General features: G+C 40.2%; 1 protein-coding gene across 1 annotated transcript in view; it reads left to right on the top strand.

The window, feature by feature from the left end:
* Positions 1-24,228, top strand: part of CTNNA2 (catenin alpha 2) — a 1,202,879-nt gene that overhangs the window by 379,643 nt on the left and 799,008 nt on the right. The window contains exons 5-6 of the mRNA XM_060168603.1: positions 14,411-14,530; positions 19,169-19,435. Coding sequence (XP_060024586.1) covers positions 14,411-14,530; positions 19,169-19,435 — 387 coding nt within the window. The remainder of the gene's footprint in view (positions 1-14,410; positions 14,531-19,168; positions 19,436-24,228) is intronic.

The following is a 24,228-nucleotide window of genomic DNA, read 5'->3' as shown; positions in this document are numbered from 1 at the left end:
CCTAAAATGCCCGTCTTCATTTTCTGCCCCGCACCCTCTAGGTAATTGTTGGCAAATTGAGTAATCCTGAGCAAAACTCATTCACCCTCTGAAAATGAGTAAAGAACTGTGAATTCTGCAGAGGTTGTATGATTTGGCAGTGTGTAGGTTTTTGCATTCTGCTACCTTAAAATTACATTTGCACACTTAAGTTTATATGCCTGCTAAGGAGTCCCTCTTTTCATATAACCCGTAGATATTCTAGCTGCTCAAATTAAGCTACTTGCTCTATTTTGCAAGTATTTGTGTGTGTTTTAATGTTGAGCTCTCTTTTGAATATATTAAGGATTCGTATGACTGCTGAAGGTTTTTGCTACTGTAGTTATTTTGAATTCGGGAGGATAGTGATGGAACAGCGAGTGACATATAGTTCAAAGCCGAGTTATCGCCAAAGTGGGAATTTGATGTTCCTGAGCGAGGCTAAAGGAATCATTTGCACATCAGACATCATTAAAAACTACTGAATTATAATCACTTGTATTGTTGAAGTTGCTGGTGAGTGATTCCCTACAGACACCTGGTGTATCCTGCAATCAGTTGACATTATCAGTGGAGATGGAGTTGTGACACTTCACGCTTTGAAAGGACTCCTGCATTTCAATCAGTGATCAAGGAGAGCGATATTTATTTTCCCTAAACTCTGAGTGAATGCAATCAGAGTATATTGTCCAATTCTTAGCATTGGTGATGTCATTACACACAAACTCACCTAGCCATGTGTGTGTCAGAGGAAACAATCACTTTTTTCTGTACTCAGTCTGAGTCCTGGAATAATGATGTTCCCGATTATCTCAGAATTTCTGTCTAGAAAGTCAATAGCAAAATGAGAAAACACAACCATTTGGTCAACTTCTCAGGAAATTCAGATTATCTTCGAGGCTACCAGGGGACAAATCTAATGCTGCTGCCCCATTGTTGGTGGGTGAGTTTAATATTGCCTGTGATTTTTGTGACATTAGCATTGAATGGTCTTAGTGAGTCCCCAGTAACATTATTTCTCAGCAGTCTACTGTTTTGTCCTGCAACTCTGATGTGGCTCTTTTAAAAAAAAAAAATTATTGAAGTATAGTTGATTTACAATATTTTGTTAATTTCTGCTGCACATAATCAAGGTATAAAATATCCTTGTCTCTGATTATAAAGGTAGAAGTTACTGCCCAGGTTCTTAGCACATGTTTTTCATCAGAGCTGTCACGGCATTAACTTCAGCTGATTTATTTGGAATTTACTTATTTATTCAGTTATCCTTTCAAGAGATACTTATTGGATGCCTACTATGTATAAGACATTGTGCCAAGATATATGACTTCAAAGGTAAATAAGACTCAGCTCCTGCCTTCATGAGTTTATAGGTGGGGGAGACATTAAGAAAGAGTGAAGCACATGTTGTGAAAATTGTGCATCTTGCTATGGTCTCACCTGGAAGGAAAACATAATAATTAGGATGTTTTCCATTTTAAATAACAGAAACCCAACTCAAGTTGGCCTTTCCAAAAGGGAATATATTGGCTCACCAAACTAAAAGTCCAGAGGCAGGTAGCTTCAGGCAAAGCTTGATCAAGGTACAAACATGTGACAAGGACCAGGTTTCTATCTCATTTTCCTCACTAAGGACACTCTTCTCTGTAGGCTCTTTTCTCAAAATCTCAAGGTAGCTGCAAAATATTCTCAAGATTACATGCTTCTAGATTATAGTTAGCAAAAAAGGAAATTCTCTTCCCAGGCAGCTCAAATAAAAGTTTTATAATTTTGGCCTCTAAATCAGGTATACATCTCTGAGTTAATTATTTAGAGGGGACATAGGATGTGCTGATTTCTTAGTTTGGTCAGCACTGTTCTTCTCCCTCATCACCCTCCAAGCCAAGGATGGGATCAGTTCAACCAAATTGTATTGTTGGGTGATTTGGGATAATGTGAAGAAGGGTGATGTGGTTGGGAGAGGGAGGTGTTAGGACTGGGGATCAGTGAACTGAATGAGATTTGCCTTTTCCTGAACTAATTGTTCAACCACAAATTGAACAGGCTGGAGTCACAAGCCCAAGCCTGAAGCTGGGGACTAAGTGTTGAGGGTGATTGGAAAGAGGTTGGCCCCATCCAAAGAGTGGGGGAGGTATCATCCTGTCTAGGAGTGAGAACAATACTACACAGTAATTTGAGCAGGGAAAGCTTAATATAAAGAATTATTAGCTCTAATAGATTAGAGGAACAAGGAATTGTCTAGGAAGACGTAAAGAGAACTCTAGGGAATCTAGGAATGGCAGATGGAAGGAGCAGCCACTCCCCCCAGGACTGAGACAGAGCACGCTAGGAGGAGCCCACCCCAAACCAGGGCCAAGATCCAGATGTTCCTAGGTCACTGGATGACAGAGAGGCCACTGAAGTGCCACACAAGCCAACGGAACTTGCTAGAAATCTGCCCTTTAGGGTGTCAAGGAAAACTGTGCATGGAGACATGTCTCACTAGAGGCATTGCACTACAGAATCACCCATGGGGGCCAGCTGGTGTTGGAGGAGCTACCCCTGCTGCCGAGCCTGTCCAGGGAGCACTCCAGGACCAGGAAACAAAACCCCTTCCTCCTCTGTTGCCTGTCAAACACTCTCTCCCTACAAAGCTTAACATAGGAATAAGATGTAGGGCTTCCCTGGTGGTGCAGTGGTTGAGAATCTGCCTGCTAATGCAGGGGACACGGGTTCGAGCCCTGGTCTGGGAAGATCCCACATGCCGCGGAGCAGCTAGGCCCGTGAGCCACAACTACTGAGCCTGCGCATCTGGAGCCTGTGCTCCGCAACAAGAGGCGGCGATAGTGAGAGGCCCGCGCACCGCGATGAAGAGTGGCCCCCGCTTGCCACAACTAGTGAAAGCCCTCACACAGAAACGAAGACCCAACACAGCAAAAATAAATAAATAAATTAATAAACTCCTATCCCCAACATCTTCAAAAAAAAAAAAAGAATATATTGTACAACACAGGAAATATAGCCAATATTAAAAAAAAAAAAAAAAAGAAGACGTAAAGGGCTGAGCTACGTGTTCACAGAAAGTATGAAATTTAGATTTTATAACCAGCCTAGGGAGAGAGTGATTCACTGCTCCCAACTGGGATGCTCTTGCCATAAGAAGGGAGATGGATCCAGGTGGGACAAAAGATTTCACCTACTGAGAGCTTCACAGGCAGAGGAAAGAACAAAGGCATGAGAGTGAGGGAGGGACTTGGGGCATTCACAGTAATACGGTCGATTGATTCTGTTGTTGGAGCAGAGAGGGTGAGGTTGGGAGGGGCAGTCACAGAGTTAGAGAGATACAGGGTGTGGAGTGTCTCCGTTATCATGAGAATTAGTTTGGACTCTACCCATTTGTTTAGACTCTGTATGGATTATGGGGGACTGCTGAGTAGTCCTAAGCATTAGAATCAGCTTCGTGATTTAGCCAAATAATTTTGGTAGCAATATGGAGAAGGAATTAGAAGAGGGGTGAGCCCAACCAAAGATACAGATTGAGAGATGAGAGATGATTAAAATGATCCAGGCCAGTGAATGAAAGGAAAGCTGAGTGAAGGCAGTGGCAGTGTGTCCTGTGAAGGGGTAGGTTTTAGAGACATGAAGAGGTGGAATGGAGACTTATCAGATGGGGCAGGACTCTTAATGAATCTTCATTATCAGCTGATCAGTACAATCCAAACTGGACTCCAGCAGCTTTACCAAACCATCCTTTTTAGGAAACTGAGGCAGCACAGCCCAGGAGTTAAAAGTATGAGCTCTGGAGCAAATTATCTGGGTTCACACCCAGGTTCCTGCACTCTCTTGCTGTGAGACCTCTCAGGCTGGCTGTGTCACCCCTCTGGCTGCAGTCTTTCCTCTGTAAAGAAGAAACAAGAAAACTATCAGCTTCGAAGAGCTGTTTGGGGGACTAAATTAGGTATATGTAAAACATTTGGACCAATGTCTGCTACATCATAAGCAGTCAGGGACATTGTCTATTGTCATTTTTCTTATACAAGCTGAAGGTAACTTTGGAAATGTATCAAGATGTATTATTGTACTTTATAAAGCATGGCAGTTTATGAATAAGTGATGCTAGCATTTAATCATTCTTGCTTTCTGATGGAATCATTGTCTTCACTTTTGAACAAGGAAACAGAAAATTTAATCAAGAAGGCCAGCTTATCTTTAGGAGGCAGAAAGATAAAGTATGATGTTACTGAGATATCCATGGTCAAACCAGAGTATATGGCTCAACAAGTAAAGTAGTCAAATATAGAATCTTGTCTTCATTCATTCATTTACTTGGCCAGCTCCTATTTCCAAGATAACATCTTTTAAATTTAAATCCAGATCCTAACAAGAGAGCTTTGTATGACTTATTAGTTTCATTAGTGTCAAAATCCAATCAACTGGATATCAACTGAAGGACCCTGGAATGAGGTCAGTCTGTCCCAATGGAAATGATCGTAACAATGATTTATAGCACTGGTATGGGCAGTGACTGTGGACAGGAGAACAGGATCACATGGTCCAGGAGGGGAAACAGACTCCTCTGTTCCCGCTGTCCCCATCCCTGTATGTCTGCCTAGCTCCTAGGAGATGCTTAATAAGTATTCATACTTAAGAAGTATGAATTCTCAGACTACTTTTTTTACATCAAAATAAGTAAGTGCAGTTTCAGTCAGGAAAATTGGAGACTGGTTTGATTTAATGTACTTAATTTATTGTTTTTGGCCACGCTGTGCAGCATGAAGGATCTTAGTTCCCCAACCAGGGATCAAACCTGTGCCCGCTGCACTGGGAGCACAGAGTCTTAACCACTGGACCGCCAGGGGAGTCCCGGAGATTGACTTAAAGAGTCTGTCTCAAACAATTTGACAGAGCTGCCGACTAAATAATAGTGACAAGTAGGCTTGCTTTGGAAATGGGGGTAAGGGCTATTTCAGACAAACTCTGAGAAGACTCAAGATTTTAAGAGTTTTAAGGGACAAGCTCTGAAAATAATATCTAAATCCACCAAACAGGGAGGAAATTTTAATATCCTGTCTAGAAGTTCACACTTTTCAGCTATCCCCATCCCCAGAACTCAGGCTCTAGTATTAAGGACAGGAAGACCTGCCAGAGCTGAGGGTTCTCATGTTGGTGTTCGTCAGCCCAGGCTGGCCATGGGAGGAGAATAACTGTCTGTAGGGTCCAAGGTCAAGAGGGCATTTATTACAAGGAAGGACGTGGCAGCTGCCTCTAAGGGCCCCCTTTATCAGCTTGTTGGAAGTGACTTCCCAATCCAGCACACAGAGTCCCCCAAACCTCCCCTTATAACACCTCCCCCACGAGCACCAGTCTTCTTCTCAGAACCATCACACAGCCTGCCATCTGTGTCCTTCCACTCTTCCCAGGTCCCTGTCACCTGCAGACATTCCAAGAGCAAGATGTAGCCTTTCCTCTTCACAGTCATTCAGGAACAATGCAAATAGGTACGAAAGAAAGATCTTCCATCTTCCATAAAAGATGAGAATGGAAACCTAATTTTATCTGGAGTCTAGATTGAACCGCCCATCACCATCATTCTAAATAACTTCCTTGCTTGCTGCAACTCTTTCCTTAATGAAATGTTAACCTATCTAGTAAATTTAATGGTACTGTCATATCTGTGGAGGAAAAGATTTGATGAGATCCATTATCACTGGTTTATAGACACTATTCTCTTCCTGCACTCAGTGGAACTTGGTGAGGAAGTTGGATTAGCCACCTTTGTGATTGTGTCAAGTTAAACAAAGGTGTATCTCTATAGTACTATGTTAATCTATGACTTTTTCTAGCCATTTTAATGGTCATTTGGATTACCTGCATTGTCAAACAATGAACTGTCTGTATATTGTCCTTTGATTTGGTCTCAACTACAAGAGCCAATTGGAATTCTGCAGTAGACCCATACATCCTCTGTGTAGTTCTCATTACTCTTTCAGAGCTACCATTTCTCTTTTTCTCCTGCCACTCTCAGAAGCCTGTACTAGTTGAGGCCTCTCTACCAGACTCCCTTCAAAACTAAGAACTTTTGATTTTGCAAACATAGTTCTGTCTTGTGCCTTATTCACTCACGATTATGTTCCTGGCTATTTCCACTGATCGTTATTCTGTTCACCCTAGTTGATGCCACCTTACATGGCAACAAAGCTTCAAATTCACTTACTTTGCGAGGCTCAATATTTTCTCTTCTATTGGACGGCAAGGCGTAAACTCAGCTTAAAATTACAATCCCTTTAGTCCCAGATTTAGAGGTGATGCCGAGAAGATTGATTGCAGATTTAAGCTACCTCAAACTTTTTGCAGCCCAGGAGTTCCTCCAGTTTTTGTTTGCAAAATATTTCCTCCTCTGAACATTTCTTAAGTTTGTTTTTCAGTTCCATATTTCTTAAGTATATTTTTCTTTATTTTTCTACTTGAAATTAAAAGTCCATATCCCTTATCAAAACCACAACTCAAAATACAATCAATGTAGCATTTTATTTTTTACATCTTTATTGGAGTATAATTGCTTTACAATGGTGTGTTAGTTTCTGCTTTATAACAAAGTGAATCAGTTTTACACATACATATGTTCCCAAATCTCTTCCCTCTTGCATCTCCCTCCCTCCCACACTCCCTATCCCACCCCTCCAGGCGGTCACAAAGCACCGAGCTGATCTCCCTGTGCTATGCACCTGCTTACCACTAGCTATCTACCTTACGTTTGGTAGTGTATATATGTCCATGCCTCTCTCTCGCTTTGTCACAGCTGACCCTTCTCCCTCCCCATATCCTCAAGTCCATTCTCTAGTAAGTCTATGTCTTTATTCCTGTCTTACCCCTAGGTTCTTCATGACATTTTTTTTCCCTTAAATTCCATATATATGTGTTAGTATACGATATTTGTCTTACTCTTTCTGACTTACTTCACTCTGTATGACAGACTCTAGGTCTATCCACCTCATTACAAATAGTTCAATTTCGTTTCTTTTTATGGCTGAGTAATATTCCATAGTATATATGTGCCACACCTTCTTTATCCATTCATCTAATGATGGACACTTAGGTTGTTTCCATATCCAGGCTATTGTAAATAGAGCTGCAATGAACATTTTGGTACATGACTCTTTTTGAATTTTGGCTTTCCCAGGGTATATGCCCAGTAGTGGGATTGCTGGGTCATATGGTAGTTCTATTTCTAGTTATTTAAGGAACCTCCATACTGTTCTCCATAGTGGCTGTACCAATTCACATTCCCACCAGCAGTGCAAGAGTGTTCCCTTTTCTCCACACCACCTCCAGCATTTATTGTTTCTAGATTTTTTGATGATGGCCATTCTGACTGGTGTGAGATGATATCTCATTGTAGTTTTGATTTGCATTTCTCTAATGATTAATGATGTTGAGCATTCTTTCATGTGTTTGTTGGCAGTCTGTGTATCTTCTTTGGAGAAATGTCTACTTAGGTCTTCTGCCCATTTTTGGATTGGGTTGTTTGTTTTTTTGTTATTGAGCTGCATGAGCTGCTTATAAATTTTGGAGATTAATCCTTTGTCAGTTGCTTCATTTGCAAATATTTTCTCCCATTCTGAGGGTTGTCTTTTGTGCTTGTTTATGGTTTCCTTTGCTGTGCAAAAGCTTTGAAGTTTCATCAGGTCCCATTTGTTTATTTTTGATTTTATTTCCATTTCTCTAGGAGGTGGGTCAAAAAGGATCTTGCTGTGATTTATGTCATAGAGTGTTCTGCCTATGTTTTCCTCTAAGAGTTTGATAGTTTCTGGCCTTACATTTAGGTCTTTAATCCTATTTTTTTTTTTTTTTCGGTACGCAGGCCTCCCACCATTGTGGCCTCTCCTATTGCGGAGCACAGGCTCCAGACGCGCAGGCTCAGCGGCCATGACTCACGGGCCCAGCCGCTCCGCGGCATGTGGGATCTTCCCGGACCAGGGCACGAACCCATGTCCCCTGCATCGGCAGGCGGACTCTCAACCACTGCGCCACCAGGGAAGCCCCTCTTTAATCCATTTTGAGCTTATTTTTGTGTATGGTGTTAGGGAGTGACCTAATCTCATACTTTTACATGTACCTGTCCAGTTTTCCCATCACCACTTATTGAAGAGGCTGTCCTTTCTCCACTGTACATTCCTGCCTCCTTTATCAAAGATAAAGATATGTGCGTGGGTTTATCTCTGGGCTTTCTATCCTGTCCCATTCATCTATATTTCTGTTTTTGTGCCAGTACAATACTGTCTTGATTACTGTAGCTTTGTAATATAGTCTGAAGTCAGGGAGCCTGATTCCTCCAACTCCGTTTTTCGTTCTCAAGATTGCTTTGGCTATTCAGGGTCTTTTGTGTTTCCATACAAATTGTGAAATTTTTTGTTCTAGTTCTGTGAAAAATGCCAGTGGTAGTTTCCTAGGGATTGCAGTGAATCTGTAGATTGCTTTGGATAGTAGAGTCATTTTCATAATGTTGATTCTTCCAATCCAAGAACATGGTATATCTCTCCATCTATTTGTATCATCTTTAATTTCTTTCAACAGTGTCTTATAATTTTCTGCATACAGGTCATTTGTCTCATTAGGTAGGTTTATTCCTAGATATTTTATTCTTTTTGTTGCAGTGGTAAATGGAAGTGTTTTCTTGATTTCAGTTTCAGATTTTTCATCATTAGTGTATAGGAATCCAAGAGATTTCTATGCATTAATTTTGTATCCTTCTACTTTAACACATTCATTGATTAGCTCTAGTAGTTTTCTGGTAGCATCTTTCGGATTCTCTATGTATAGTGTCATGTCATCAGCAAACAGTGACAGCTTTACTTCTTCTTTTCCAATTTGGATTCCTTTTATTTCCTTTTCTCCTCTGATTGCTGTGGCTAAAACTTCCAAAACCATGTTGAATAACAGTGGTGAGAGTGGGCAACCTTGTCTTGTTCCTGATCTTAGTGGAAATGCTTTCAGTTTTTCACCATTGAGGACGGTGTTGGCTGTGGGTTTGTCATATATGGCCTTTATTATTTTGAGGAACGTTCCCTCTATGCCTACTTTCTGCAGGGTTTTGATCATAAATGGGTGTTGAATTTTGTTGAAAGCTTTCTCTGCATCACTTGAGATGATCATATGGTTTTTCTCCTTCAATGTGTTAATTTGGTGTATCACGTTGATTGCTTTGCGTATACTGAAGAATCCTTGCATTCCTGGAATAAACCCCACTTGATCATGGTGTATGATACTTTTAATGTGATGTTGGATTCTCTTTGCTAGTATTTTGTTGAGGATTTTTGCATCTATGTTCATCAGTGATATTGGCCTTTAGTTTTCTTTCTTGGTGACATCCTTGTCTGGTTTTGGTATCAAGGTGATGGTGGCCTCGTAGAATGAGTTTGGGAGTGTTCCTCCCTCTGCTATATTTTGGAAGAGTTTGAGAAGGATAGGTGTTAGCCCTTCTCTAAAAGTTTGATAGAATTCGCCTGTGAAGCCATCTGGTCCTTGGCTTTTGTTTGTTGGAAGATTTTTAATCACAGTTTCAATTTCAGTGCTTGTGATTGGCCTGTTCTTCCTGATTCAGTCTTGGCAGGTTATGCATTTCTCAGTATTTGTCCATTTCTTCCAGGTTGTCCAATTTATTGGCATAGAGTTGCTTGTAGTAATCTCTCATGATCTTTTGTATTTCTGCAGTGTCAGTTGTTACTTCTCCATTTTCATTTCTAATTCTATTGATTTGAGTCTTCTCCCTTTTTTTCATGATGAGTCTGGCTAATGGTTTATCAATTTTGTTTATCTTCTCAAAGAACCAGCTTTTAGTTTTATTGATCTTTGCTATCATTTCCTTCATTTCTTTTTCATTTACTTCTGATCTGATCTTTATGATTTCTTTTCTTCTGCTAACTTTGGGTTGTTTTTGTTCTTCTTTCTCTAATTGCTTTAGGTGCAAGTTTAGGTTGTTTATTCGAGATGTTTCCTGTTTCTTAAGGTAGGATTGTATTGCTGTAAACTTCCCTCTTAGATCTGCTTTTGCTGCATCCCATAGGTTTTGAGTCCTTGTGTCTCCATTGTCATTTGTTTCTAGGTTTTTTTTAATTTCCTCTCTGTTTTCTTCAGTGATCACTTCGTTATTAAGTAGTGTATTGTTTAGCCTCCATGTGTTTGTATTTTTTACAGATCTTTTCCTGTAATTGATATCTAGTCTGATAGCGTTGTGGTCGGAAAAGATATTTGACACAATTTCAATTTTCTTAAATTCACCAAGGCTAGATTTGTGATCCAAAATATGATCTGTCCTGGAGAATGTTCCATGAGCACTTGAGAAAAATGTGTATTTTGTTGTTTTTGGATGGAATGTCCTATAAATATCAATTAATTCCATCTTGTTTAATGTATCATTTAAAGCTTGTGTTTCCTTATGTATTTTCATTTTGGATGATCTGTCCATTGGTGAAAGCGGGGTGTTAAAGTCCCCTACTATTATTGTGTTACTGTCAATTTCCCCTTTAATGGCTGTTAGTATTTCCCTTATGTGTTGAGGTGCTCCTATGTTGGGTGCATAAATATTTACAATTGTTATATCTTCTTCTTGGATCGATCCCTTGATCATTATGTAGTGTCCTTCTTTGTCTCTTGTAATAGTATTTATTTTAAAGTCTACTTTATCTGATATGAGAATTGCTACTCCAGCTTTCTTTTGGTTTCCATTTGCATGGAATAGCTTTTTCCATCCTCTTACTTTTAGTCTGTATGTGTCTCTAGGTCTGAAGTGGGTCTCTTGTAGACAGCATATATCTGGGTCTTATTTTTGTACCCATTCAGCCAATCTGTGTCTTTTGGTGGGAGCATTTAGTCCATTTACATTTAAGGTAATTATCAATATGTATGTTCCTATTCCCATTTTCTTAATTGTTTTGGGTTCATTATTGTAGGTCTTTTCCTTCTCTTGTGTTTCTTGCCTAGAGAAGTTCCTTTAGCATTTGTTGTAAAGCTGGTTTGGTGGTGCTGAACTGTCTCAGTTTTTGCTTGTCTGTAAAGGTTTTAATTTCTCCATCAAATCTGAATGAGATCCTTGCTGGGTAGAGTAATCTTGGTTGCAGGTTTTTCTCCTTCATCACTTTAAATATGTCCTGCCAGTCCCTTCTGGCTTGCAGAGTTTCTGCTGAAAGATCAGCTGTTAACCTTATGGGGATTGCCTTGTGTGTTATTTGTTGTTTTTCCCTTGCTGCTTTTAATATGTTTTCTTTGTATTTAATTGGTTTTTTTTTGTTTGTTTGTTTGTTTTTTGTTTTTTTTGTTGTGCACGGGCCTCTCACTGTTGTGGCCCCTCCCGCTGCAGAGCACAGGCTACGGACACGTAGGCCCAGTGGCCATGGCTCACGGACCCAGCCACTCCGCTGCATGCGGAATCCTCCTGGATCAGGGCACAAACCCACGTCCCCTGCATCGGCAGGCGGACTCCCAACAACTGCACCACCAGGGAAGCCTGTATTTAATTTTTGACAGTTTGATTAATATGTGTGTTGGCGTATTTCTCCTTGGATTTATCCTGTGTGGGACTCTCTGTGCTTCTTGGACTTGATTAACTATTTCCTTTCCCATATTAGGGAAGTTTTCAACTATAATCTCTTCAAATATTTTCTCAATCCCTTTCTTTTTCTCTTCTTCTTCTGAAACCCCTATAATTCGAATTTAATGTTGTCCTAGAGGTCTCTGAGACTGTCCTCAGTTATTTTCATTCTTTATTCTGCTCTGCAGTAGTTATTTCCACTATTTTATCTTCCAGGTCACTTATCCATTCTTCTGCCTCAGTTATTCTGCTATTGATCCCATCTAGAGTATTTTTAATTTCATTTATTGTGCTGTTCATTGTTGTTTGTTTCATCTTTAGTTCTTCTAGGTTCTTGTTAAATGTTCTTTCATTTTGTCTCTTCTATCTCCAAGATTTTGGATCAACTTCACTATCATTATTCTGAATTCTTTTTCCGGTAGACTGCCTATTTCCTCTTCATTTGTTAGGTCTGGTGGGTTTTTATCTTGCTCCTTCATCTGCTGTTTTTCTGTCTTCTCATTTTGCTTATCTTACTGTGTTTGGGGTCTCCTCTTTGCAGGCTGCAGGTTCGTAGTTCCCATTGTTTTTGGTGTCTGTCCCCAGTGGCTATGGTTGGTTCAGTGGGTTGTGTAGGCTTCCTGGTGGAGGGGACTAGTGCCTGTGTTCTGGTGGATGAGGCTGGATCTTGTTTTTCTGGTGGGCAGGTCAATGTCTGGTGGTGTTTTATAGGGTGTCTGTGAACTTATTATGATTTTAGGCAGCCTCTCTGCTAATGGGTGGGGTTGTGTTCCTGTCTTGCTAGTTGTTTGGCATAGGGTGTCCTGCACTGTAGCTTGCTGGTCGTTGAGTGAAGCTGGGTGCTGGTGTTGAGTTGGAGATCTATGGGAGATTTTCGTCATTTGATATTATGTGTAGCTTGGAGGTCTTTTGTGGACCAGTGTCCTGAAGTTGGCTCTCCCACCTCAGAGGCACAGCACTGACTCCTGGCTGCAGCAACAAAAGCCTTTCAGTCACATGGCTCAGAATAAAAGGGAGAAAAAGTAGAAAGAAAGAATTAGTAGAAGTAGAAAGAATGAAAGAACAAAAGAAAAAAAAGAAAGGTGGAAAGAAAGAAAGGAGAGAGGGAGGTAGGGAGGGAGGGAGGAAGGAAAGAAGGAGGGAAGGAAGGAAAAAAAAGCAAGAAAGAAGATAGAGTAAAATAAAATAAAGTAAGATAAAATATAATAAAGTTATTAAAATAAAAAATAATTATTAAGAAAAAAATTAAACAAAAAACACGGACGGATAGAACCCTAGGACAAACGGTGGAAGCAAAGCTATACAGACAAAATCTCACACCGAAACATACACCCTCACAAAAAGAGGATAATTGGAAAAAATAATAAATCTTGCTCTCCAAGTCCACCTCCTCAATTTGAGATGATTCGCTGTCTATTCAGGTATTCCACAGATGCAGGTACATCAAGTTGATTGTGGAGCTTTAATCCACTGCTCCTGAGGCTGCTGGGAGAGATTTCCCTTTCTCTTCTTTGTTCTCACAGCTCCCGGGGCTCAGCTTTGGATTTGGCCGTGCCTCTGCGTGTAGGTTGCCGAAGGGCGTCTGTTTTTCGCTCAGACAGGACGGGGTTAAAGGAGCAGCTGCTTTGGGGACTCTGGCTCACTCAGCCTGGGGGAGGGAGGGGCACGGAGTGCGGGGCGAGCCTGCACCGGCAGAGGCTGACGTGACGTTGCACCAGCCTGAGGCGCACCGTGCGTTCTCCCGGGGAAGTTGTCCCTGGATCCCGGGACCCTGGCAGTGGCAGGCTGCACAGGCTTCCCGGAAGGGGGGTGTGGATAGTGACCTGTGCTCGCACACAGGCTTCTTGGTGGCGGCAGCAGCAGCCTTAGCGTCTCATGCCCGTCTCTGGGGTCTGTGCTTTTAGCCGCGGCTCGCGCCCATCTCTGGAGCTCCTTTAAGCAGCGCTCTTAATCCCCTCTCCTCGCGCACCAGGAAACAAAGAGAGAAGAAAATGTCTCTTGCCTCTTCGGCAGGTCCAGACTTTTTCCTGGACTCCCTCCCGGCTAGCTGTGGAGCACTAGCCCCCTTCAGGCTGTGTTCACGCCGCCAACCCCAGTCCTCTCCCTGCGCTCCGCCTCAGCTCCCAGCCCCGCCCTCCCCAGCGGGTGAGCAGACAAGCCTCTCGGACTGGTGAGTGCCGGTCGGCACTGATCCTCTGTGCGGGAATCTCTCCGCTTTGCCCTCCGCACCCCTGTGGCTGTGCTCTCCTTGCGGCTCCGAAGCTCCCCCCCTCCTCCACCCGCAGTCTCCGCCCGCGAAGGGGCTTCCTAGTGTGTGGACACTTTTCCTCCTTCACACCTCCCTCCCACTGATGCAGGTCCCGTCCCTATCCTTTTGTCTCTGTTTTTTCTTTTTTCTTTTGCCCTACCCAGGTACGTGGGGAGTTTCTTGCCTTTTGGGAGGTCTGAGTTCTTCTGCCTGCGTTCAGCAGGTGTTCTGTAAGAGTTGTTCCATGTGTAGATGTATTTCTGGTGTAACTGTGGGGAGGAAGGTGATCTCCGCATCTTACTCTTCCGCCATCTTCCCCTCATCTCAATGTAGTATTTTATATGCTTTAGGAGTTCAGCAATTATTATCTTTTATATACAAAATATATAAATGTTGAACAAATATTTTTTTCTGATTATAAATGCTTCTTGGGGTACTTTTCCCCATTATTTTATTTAAATGTTAATGAATAAATGTTTTCTTTTTAACAAACTAGCATTTCTAGCATGTTTAATAATATTGCAATACTAACTATCCAGTTATAAATATATTGGATTTTTTTTTTTTTATCATTTCAGGTGGAGGAGGCCTTAGAAGCTGTCAAAAATGCTACAAATGAGCAAGACCTTGCAAATCGCTTTAAAGAATTTGGAAAAGAGATGGTGAAACTTAACTATGTAGCTGCAAGAAGACAACAGGTGGGAAAGATTTTGGAAATCTAGGGGAGAAAGTGAGTGAGTTTAAGTAACCTTGTAGTTTTGTAGGCCCGGACAGTGGATCAGCTGCACCTGCCGGCTATCAGATCATCAGATGCCTTAGGAACCTGTGATCACAAAGGCATCTTCTACTTGGGCCCGTTCTGGCCCTACCGTACCGCGCTGGTACTCCCTGGGTACTCTCGGGCCCCTGTGTGCTTACAGTAGGTCACAGGCCACCTGCTTCACTGGTGGGAACCACCACGCCAGCCCTACCACACTCTAACCTTTCTTTTTTTTTTGACTTTTATATTTATTTTTTTATGGAAGTATAGTTGATTTACAACGTTGTGTTAATTTTGGCTATACAGCAAAGTGATTCAGTTATACATATATTGATATATACATTTTTAAATATTTTCTTCCATCATGGTTTATCTCAGGATATTGAACATAGTTCCCTGTGCTATACAGCAAAACCCTGTTGTTATGCACTTCATGTGTAATTGTTTGCATCTGCTAACCCTAAACTCCATCACTCCCCCACCAACCTCCCCCTTCACAACCACAAGCCTGTTCTCTATGTCTGACCACACTCTAACCTTTTGTTCACACTTGGAAAAGCTCCCGATTGAAATATAAAGAATATCAAACTGTGGTGTGGCCACTCCCTGGGCACTGTCCTTAGCCCTCACTTTTTATCTCCCAGCCCTGTGGACAGCACCGTGCATATACACACCCCAAGTGTGTAGTATGTACAGTGAAACTTTTATCAAAGAGATTAAGTAAACACGAAGAAAAATAGAGAAAAGGCAGAGAGAAAGAGAGAGAAAGAGAGAGAGAGAAGGGAATGGACAGGGGAGGGAGAGCACAGGTAGCGAGTCACTTTGATGAAGGTGGTTGACCTGGGGTTTTCTTTGCCTCCCTTTTGTCTCAGGATGACACCCTCCATTTAGCCAGCTCTATTTGTTCAGTAGGTACCATCAGAATTTAGTTTCCAAAGAGTGTGTCCTTTTCTTTCTTCTTAGAAAAAAACATCTTTAAATGTGGAGAGGTGAGTTAAAATCCTATTCACCCATCTTTTTGACTGTTCTCAGGATTCTTCAACATTTTGGGCACTTCCTAGTGACTTTTTCTAAGGTTCTCTGTGACCAACAGGAGAATTCTTGTGAACATTTGTTGAGTGATCATCTGTGCCAGACTGAAGTGACACCTGTATTACAAATTGACCGAGATCTAGTCCCTTCCCCTAAAGAGCTTCCAGTGTCCTTTGTGGTGGGCACACAGTCACGATTTTAGTTCAGGCGATTATTTTTAAGTATTTTGTTATCAGCAGAATCCTTTGTTCAAGTGGAATCTTGTGTGGTAGCCCACAGTGTAATGTGGTTAGGAGCGAAGTTACTCTGAAGCACAGGTTTGAGGCCCAAAAGCCACTTAGCTTGTTTAAACAACTGAAAAAAAAATGCATTGAATCTTGATTTCAGTGACCAACGGGGAGGCTGGGGAGAAGGGTGGGTGCCAGGACACTCAGAGTCTTGTAGAGTGTTTGGATTTTATTGTAAGTGAATGGGTAGTAGTTGAATAGTTCAGAGTTTGGTATCAAAGTCTCAGATTTACAGTTTAATGTTATTCTAGGTACGTTGCAAAGATGGGGGTAGCATGGAAGAGGAGAGACTAGTTGTAGTTGGGAGGGGGCTGAAGTCATCTAGGTGAGCGATGCTGGTGATTCTGGAAAATCTTTATCAAAAGTTCAGGCTCTCGTTCAATTCGTCCAAAAGAATTTGGTGAGGAACACAAAACACAGAGGAAAAAATAAATACACACACTGAGTCTGAGGCGCAAAGAGAACAAAGACACAGTTTATTCAGGACAGAAGCAAAAGTTACACACTCAGAGAAGCGTGTGGGCATCCTCTAGAGTGAGGAGTGCCACCCAGGGTTGTTGATCCCCTTTTTGTCTTATTTTTAGCACTTTGAATGGGTGGGGGTCTTTTTGATCAGGGGGGAATATTCTTTGAGCAGAGGGTTGAGGTGTGGCCTGGATTTGCACCAGGTTGCATCAGCTTCTGGTCCTGTACGTTTGTCTCCTGAAGCCACCCTACATGCACTCTAGGAGCTGTTTTCCCTTAAATTGTCCCTTACTAGTTGAGTGCCACACGTGGAAAGTCCTATAGGGTCATCAGCAACCTGTGCATTTTTATTGCACATGCTCCATGGTTTTTCATGGTCAGAGTTTCTTGCTCAGATGCTACAAAGTTTCTGTTTTAGATGCCATTCCTCCATGCATCATGGCCTCAGTAAGGGCAAAACAAGGAGGTAGCTTTGCCTTCTGACTCATGCCTGTACATGAGGAGGCTGTCCTGGGGCCCGGCTGTGTCTTTTCTACCTCAGTGGTGGTCTCAAATAGCTTGGCAGCAGTACCGGTGGAGAAAAGCATAGGGAGTCCACGTTTATTTTGAAAATAGAACACTCAGGACCTGCTGTGCAATTGGCGGTGGGAGTTTAGGGAGTGACAGCAACCAGTTCACATCTGAGGTTCTGTTTGAGCAAATGGATAGATGGTGAGGAATTTACTGAGATGGGTGAAGACTGGAAAGGGACCAGTGAGGGTTCGAGATCAAGATTTCATACTTAGATGCATTGATTTTGAGATGCTTGGAAAATCCATGTAGAAATGTCAAAAGGAGAGAGATGTGGGTTGGAGATGGAAACAAGTCATCAGCATGTAGCTGGTATTAAAATCCACAGTAATATATGAGATATTCATCTGAGAATGCCCATAAATATAATTTATTTTTATCTCATAAACCTTGTTTTAACTAATTGCTATTTCACACTCTTTCAAGAAAATGTAGGAAAAAAAGTAGAATTAAAAGAAGAAAAAAAATTGTATAACACTCTACCAGCCACAGAAGTGTCGTGCTAATATTTTGGTATATTACTTTTCAGTTGTTTATCTTCATATTGTAACATATTTACAATCATACCGTGCGTACAAATAGGTGTAAAGTGTTCTTTTTTATCTTATAAATATTACCCATTTTATTATTTTTATAGAAACTTCTTTTAATATCCACATAAAGAGTCCATCAAATGAAAACTTCAATAGTCTACTTAACCAGTTCTTCATAAATCAGCATTTACATTGTTTACAGGTTTTATTCATGTGATTAAAAATGTTTCTAAAAATATCTTTATGGAAAGAATTTCCCACCCCCTATTTCTCACTTTCATATTTAGATTTTTTTTTTTTTTTAGTATAGATATATCCAGAATGGAGTCTAAGGTTTCTGGACCAGGTGTTCTGGAGGTTAATAAGACCCTTCATGACTAGTTGGGAGGAAACTTCTACCTGCACCACCTAGATTATTGACCAGTGTAGAGGATACCCTCACATGTTAGTTCCCCATTTATCTGTGTTGATCTTTAGCGCTAAAAATAAGTCATCCCAATTTAGAAATTGTGTTGGCTGGCATAGATCTGTTAGTGCTTAAGCAAAGGGGGATAGATGGCTCAGTTAGTTATTTACTACTTGATGTCAGTTTGTCTTGACAATCTTAGATATCAAATATAATGTGCTTGTCTCAGAATTATTTTGACCCATGGAAGAGATGTAATTCACTGTTTCCAGGTCATCCATCTATCATGTACCAAGTGAACAAATAGGAATAGAACCCCAGTGGTTCAGATACCCTCTAATGATAGATTTTGAAGCTAGAGAAATTTTCTCCTAGAGGTACTCAGCTGGCAGTCCTACATGGTCCTCAGAGAACAGTACTGCCTTTAACATTTCCAAAAATGCTGTGAACGTTTTCTTAACAATACCCTTTAAAGCTGAAAATAAAGAGACTCTCCAGTGGTACTATTTTGACATCCCAAACTAAGAAAGCAAATCATCTTTGATCTATTTTTTTTATTATTCCCTAAACTCAAATGAGTGATCTGCCATCAAAAGTAGTTTTAAAAAAAAACGAACCCTGTGCTGAAAATGATAATGAAGCGACAGTGATGCACTAAGCAAAATCAGAGGAGTTCGATTTCCCGTGTTTGCGATTGTAATTGAATGTGGAGTCAGGCACAGTATCAGAAAACTGAAGTTTGGGTTTTCCGTCTGCTGATAACTAACTCTGATCCATTCAAGCCACTTACCTTGTTGGTGGCTCAGTTTTGACATTCTTGCAGCAATATTTATTGAATGCATTTCATGGGCCAGATACTGTGCTGTTGCCTAAAGAACCACTGAGCAAGATAGCTAGGGCTCTCTGCTCTCATTAGACCTACAGTTTAGGAGAAAGACATATACTTAAATAAGTAAATACAATAAAGCATCGATGAGTATTAATGATAGGAGGGAAGAGGGTCTTGTGGGAGCAGATAGAAGGGGATGTATCTTAGAGAGTTGTATAGAGAGTAGGTTCTCAGAGGATGGGCCCCATCAGGGGAAAGGATAGGGTGGAAGAGGGATGCTCAGATATCTCACATAGAAAGAACAGTACGTGCAAAGTCTTGGCAACTAGAGAGAAGAGAGAGGAGATGGTTTCTAAAATTCAGTGGTCCTAGATGTCTGTGACTTTAAGCTCTATTACAGGCACTTCCATGGCAAACTTCATGGAAGTGACGGGTTTGTGTTTTGCACACACAGGAGCTGAAGGACCCTCATTGTCGGGATGAGATGGCAGCTGCCCGAGGGGCTCTAAAGAAGAACGCCACAATGCTGTACACAGCCTCCCAAGCCTTTCTCCGCCACCCAGATGTTGCCGCCACCAGAGCCAACCGAGATTACGTGTTCAAACAAGTGCAGGAGGCCATTGCCGGCATCTCCAATGCTGCTCAAGCTACCTCGCCCACCGACGAAGCCAAAGGCCACACGGGCATCGGGGAGCTGGCTGCGGCTCTGAACGAATTTGACGTAAGCATCTGGGTGATATATCCAGAAGGGCGTGTGTTTTCACTGAAAAAAATGTTTTGGGATGAAGGGCCACCAAGATAATATACATTGATTTACCTCTCTTGAGGCTTTTGATAGTAAGTTAAACTACCTGATGTATGACTGTTACTAGGAATCCAACATCTTGGTAGAACCTAGTTTACTGGTCTTTAAGGGAACTAACAACTGCGTTAAAAAGGACCTGATCCCATGCAGGTAGAAACCTTGAACACTGTAACTTTCCTACACCACAGGCTATTTTAGGGACAGTTTATCATTTGCAGGATGATCTTTATTATTAAAGAGGCAAATGTCACAGGCAGTGTAGATGTAGATTGCCTCGATGTTGTGTTTGGGTGAAGAACTGCTCTCAATTTCTTCATTTTCAATCAGTGGTGAGCAGACTCCACTGCCCTCTCATCCCATCCGGGATCCTGGTCTTCCTCGCATCAGCCCCTCTGGGTGGCACCTCTGCTAGTCCCGTGAATGACCCACATTCTGAACCTACTATTTCTAGGGGTGTGTCCCAATGAGGGAAGCAGTAGAAGGATGGCTCACTGTGCCATAGTCATGGCAACCGAATGAATGGGAAGGATGCATGTCATCAACAGCCCGGGATAACAGCTCTCCCTGCCCCTGGGCCAGGATACAGCCCACCTGTGAGAAGGTGGAATTCAGCTGAGTTCATCCCATGTTCAGTGAGAGCCTACATGTGTTGTGAGCTAAAAACATTTATAAATAATTAGTATCTGCTTTTAAGAGTTATATTTTCCCTTAGAGGAGATGAAGGATGCAGAAATGTACTGAAACCCTTTAAGTGATAAAATACAATGTAACAGGAATTCATAGGAGAAGAATTGGTTACTTAACAGCTGTGGAGAAAGATGATGAGTTTGCTTTTGGATATGTTGACATGAATTTTTGGCAGGAGATGACTGGCTGCCTGCTAGAAAACAGAACCAGGAGCAAAAGATTGTTAAAGGTATGGAGATGGATGATATAAAGGAAGGATAATTATAACACTTTATACACAGATAATTCTTTCCAGTTTTCACAGGCATCTCTCTTCTTTCTTTTATTTTTTCAGTTAGTCAAAAAAAAAAACATATATTGAACTCAGACCATATATATATATTATTTCCAAAGTTTCTAAAATAAGGATTAAATACAATAAATTTCAAGTATTTACCACAGAAATTAGGCCTTAACATGTAGTGTATTCACAAAGTTTTAGGAGACAACAGAAAATTCTTTGGAACTAATAAGATACTTCAGTGAGGTTATTGATTTTAAAATAAAGATATAGAAGTTACTAGATTTCCATAATGTAAAAAAAATAGAATAATAGAAAAGAGATCCTGTTCACAAAATAAACAATAAAAATAATTTGTTGGCTTTATTTCACTACTTAATTTTATTTCTTTATTATGTTAGAAATAATCCTGATACAAATGTAGAGGATCTAAGATAGAAAATTATATTACTTTACTGAGGGGTAAGTTGTACTTTTTGGTTAATGATGTCATGATCCCAGGTAGGAAAAACTATTGACCCTATCAGTTTTTATAATATTCAGACAATCTGTATAAAAATTCTAGGAGGGTTTTTCTGGAACTTGACAGAGTGATGATAATTTTTTTTTTCCTTTTATTTTTTCTGGGTTAAGAATGAATGAGCCCATAATTTAAGAAAACAAAAATGAGCAGGTCATGCACTCAGATATTAACACATTGCAATGCCACTTAATTTTTACTGAGTGCATTAGAATAAAATTGTCTCATCAGTTAAACAGAATAGAAAATTATAACATTAACTACAAAATTATTTTATGAAATGATGCTTTCTTTTTTCTTTTTTTTTTTTTGAGGTACGCGGGCCTCTCACCGTTGTGGCCTCTCCCGTCGCGGAGCACAGGCTCTGGACACGCAGGCTCAGCGGCCATGGCTCACGGGCCCAGCTGCTCCGTGGCATGTGGGATCTTCCCAGACTGGGGCACGAATCCGTGTCCCCTGCATTGGCAGGCGGAATCTCAACCACTGCACCACCAGGGAAGCTCTGAAATGGTGCTTTTTAAAATTAAAGAATATTTAGATTTTGACACAATTACACTTTTATAATCATAGTTTATTTTATAATCAAAAAGTAAACAATAAAGCCTAAGTGAGAACCTGGTAATAGAGTAGATATGCAGCATACAGAGGACTCTCTTGAAGGAATGTCCAGACTCTTCACCTGCTGCCGCCTTCTGCCCGAGAGCGTGGTGACTGCAGCTTCCCATTCTCTTTGTATCTCAACCATTTTCATTAAAAGGAGCTTTTACCTGCAGTGAATTTAACAATTGAGGCATCATTTGGGTTATTATGGCTTTGGATTCAGAAAATAAAACTTAGGCCATGTGGGAAAAGTCTACTACTAAAGTATGTTGGAGTACTTTCCAACTGTTCTAATAGGTTGGTATCTTCTCATTATGGACGAATAGGCTTTGGGAGGTTAACATATGAATGCAATAGTCAAAGATTTTTTTTTATAAAAAAAGTGGCATATTAACTAAGTCACTAATTATATTTTCTTAACTTTATCTGTTGCTATGTGTCATTATAAATATTAACTAAGTGATGTTTATTACTTATATTAACTCAGTATCTTATATGTTAACTAATTGTGTATTATATTAACTTAGTATATTAACCAAGTAATATTGTATTATTAAATGTATATTAGTTCTCAAGCTATGTAAATTGCATGCAACATTATCTAATGTTTAAAATTGTATTTCTCAGATGTTGACAGAAATCAACATGTGGAGCTCTCTCAATTAGCAATTCATAGATAGTAATCCCATTTGGTGTGGTTCTCTAAAAACAGTTATTTAGTAAATGAAATTGATTTCAGTACTTTCTCAAAAGTAGTAATGCTAGTAAAATATTATTATTTAAAGATATAATGTAATTAACCAGTTGTAGGTTTTTTATCATTTCTGACACCAGCAAACCTAGACAGTCCTTAATGATATTTGAAAATCTCTCACTAAAATAATGTTCCATTTCTCTTTGTAACAGAATTATACATTTCTGTTCTATATTTGCATAATGAATACCTCGGTATTTTTTATTTCCCAGGCGTATTGACTTGAAGTTGATTTAGAATTCACAGGCATTTGTCTTAAATCCTAAATGCTATTCTCAGATATTAAACAAATTGATATTACATTGGGTGGGAAACTCACTGACACTTCCTGTGATTTACTTTTCTGGTAATATCCCTTACCGGTGCTTGGTTTGGTGGCTTGCCAATGTAATAGGGATTTGAAAAAGTCAAGCAACTTTGAGATTCTGAAGTGAAAAGAACCGTACAAATACAAAATATATTTTCAGTCATCCCCTAATGTTGAATTTGAAGTCCAGACCATTTCATAATAATAGTCATCATTGTGTTAAACCCAGTTTTTCTGGGAGGTAGGATGCAGAAGTGGCTTCGAGTTTCTCAGTTGATTAAGAACAAGGCAAAAATTAGTATTTTTGCATTCATTTGTCTAAAATTATAGGATTGATTTCTACCTAGTTATAGTTGTATAACTATATAGTTACAATTATGGCTCAATGCTCGGTGACCTATTTTCTGGCATTATTATCCTACCTACATGAAGGGTTGATGTAGTGATTTATAAAGTAAAAGACTGAAAGAAAAAACCCAGTATTTTAACAACTTGAAACTGTCAAGAGAGTCTCTAATGATATAACAGCAAAAAGTAAAATGATTGCTAATCAACGGAAAAATCAACCTCTGTTTAAAATGTGGCAACTTGAGATAGGTAATTTTATCTAGTGAAGCTATCTACTAAGGGATACTGAAAAGAATTTAGAAAAATGTGGTGACTGCTCAGAAGTAAATCATGTTATCATGTCAATTTTGACTGCTAGAAAATCTCCAAGAGTGGGAGAAAGGAAGATGAAAAGTTATTCCTAAAGAATCTCGTTATTATTTTAAAGAAAAGAGAGGATGCCGTGCCTTGTTTTTTGAAGCTTTCTTTTGTAGATGAAGATACTTTAGAAAAATGGAAATTGACACCATTCATGGTCCAGTCTTCATAATTGATAGCTATTTTGCTTTTACAGTTATTATTTTCTTTTAAATCAGACAATTCCTCTAACCTTAATCTCGAAGTCCTCTAATCTTAAGTATTCTACTTGTGGTTTTGCTTCTTTCTTTTTCCATTTCCCTGGGAATTGGCTTGACTAATAATTCTCTTTTGCTTTTACATTTAATTTCTCTTACTCCACTTGTTTGGTTCCCTCAGCCTATAGAAAAAATGTATTTGTATTCTACAACCTAAAAAGAAAATGAAACAAAATGTTAGACTACCATACTTACCATCTTCTCATATTTCACTCTTTGTTTTCCTTACAGTTAAGAAGTAGATTCTAATCTACTTGGCCTCTGACTAGCTCTTACCTCTTTCAGCCTTGTCGTCTACCCTCTACTCCTGCCCTTCCTCTGTGATACTATGTCTGAGGGTCTCTAGGGAACGTTCACTCATGAAATCTTTGTGCTCTTATTTTCTAGTTCTTGACTGCTTCACCTTTGGAAAGAGGGGGACATTTAATAGTATTAACTATACTTTCTCTTTCACTGTATTACTTCTCACTTGCAAGATTTAAATATCTGTGCTTGAGAAGTAGGACAGCCTGGTCTCAACCACATTGAGCTGAAATGTCACCATGACATACCAACCCTGTGTAAGTTGCCATGTTTATTTCTGCCTAATTTTTCATACC

Source organism: Lagenorhynchus albirostris, chromosome 13 (genome assembly GCF_949774975.1).
Source record: "Lagenorhynchus albirostris chromosome 13, mLagAlb1.1, whole genome shotgun sequence".
NCBI lineage: Eukaryota > Metazoa > Chordata > Mammalia > Artiodactyla > Delphinidae > Lagenorhynchus > Lagenorhynchus albirostris.
The sequence above is the reverse complement of the archived record's forward strand: the minus strand, read 5'-3'. Positions and strand labels throughout refer to the sequence as shown.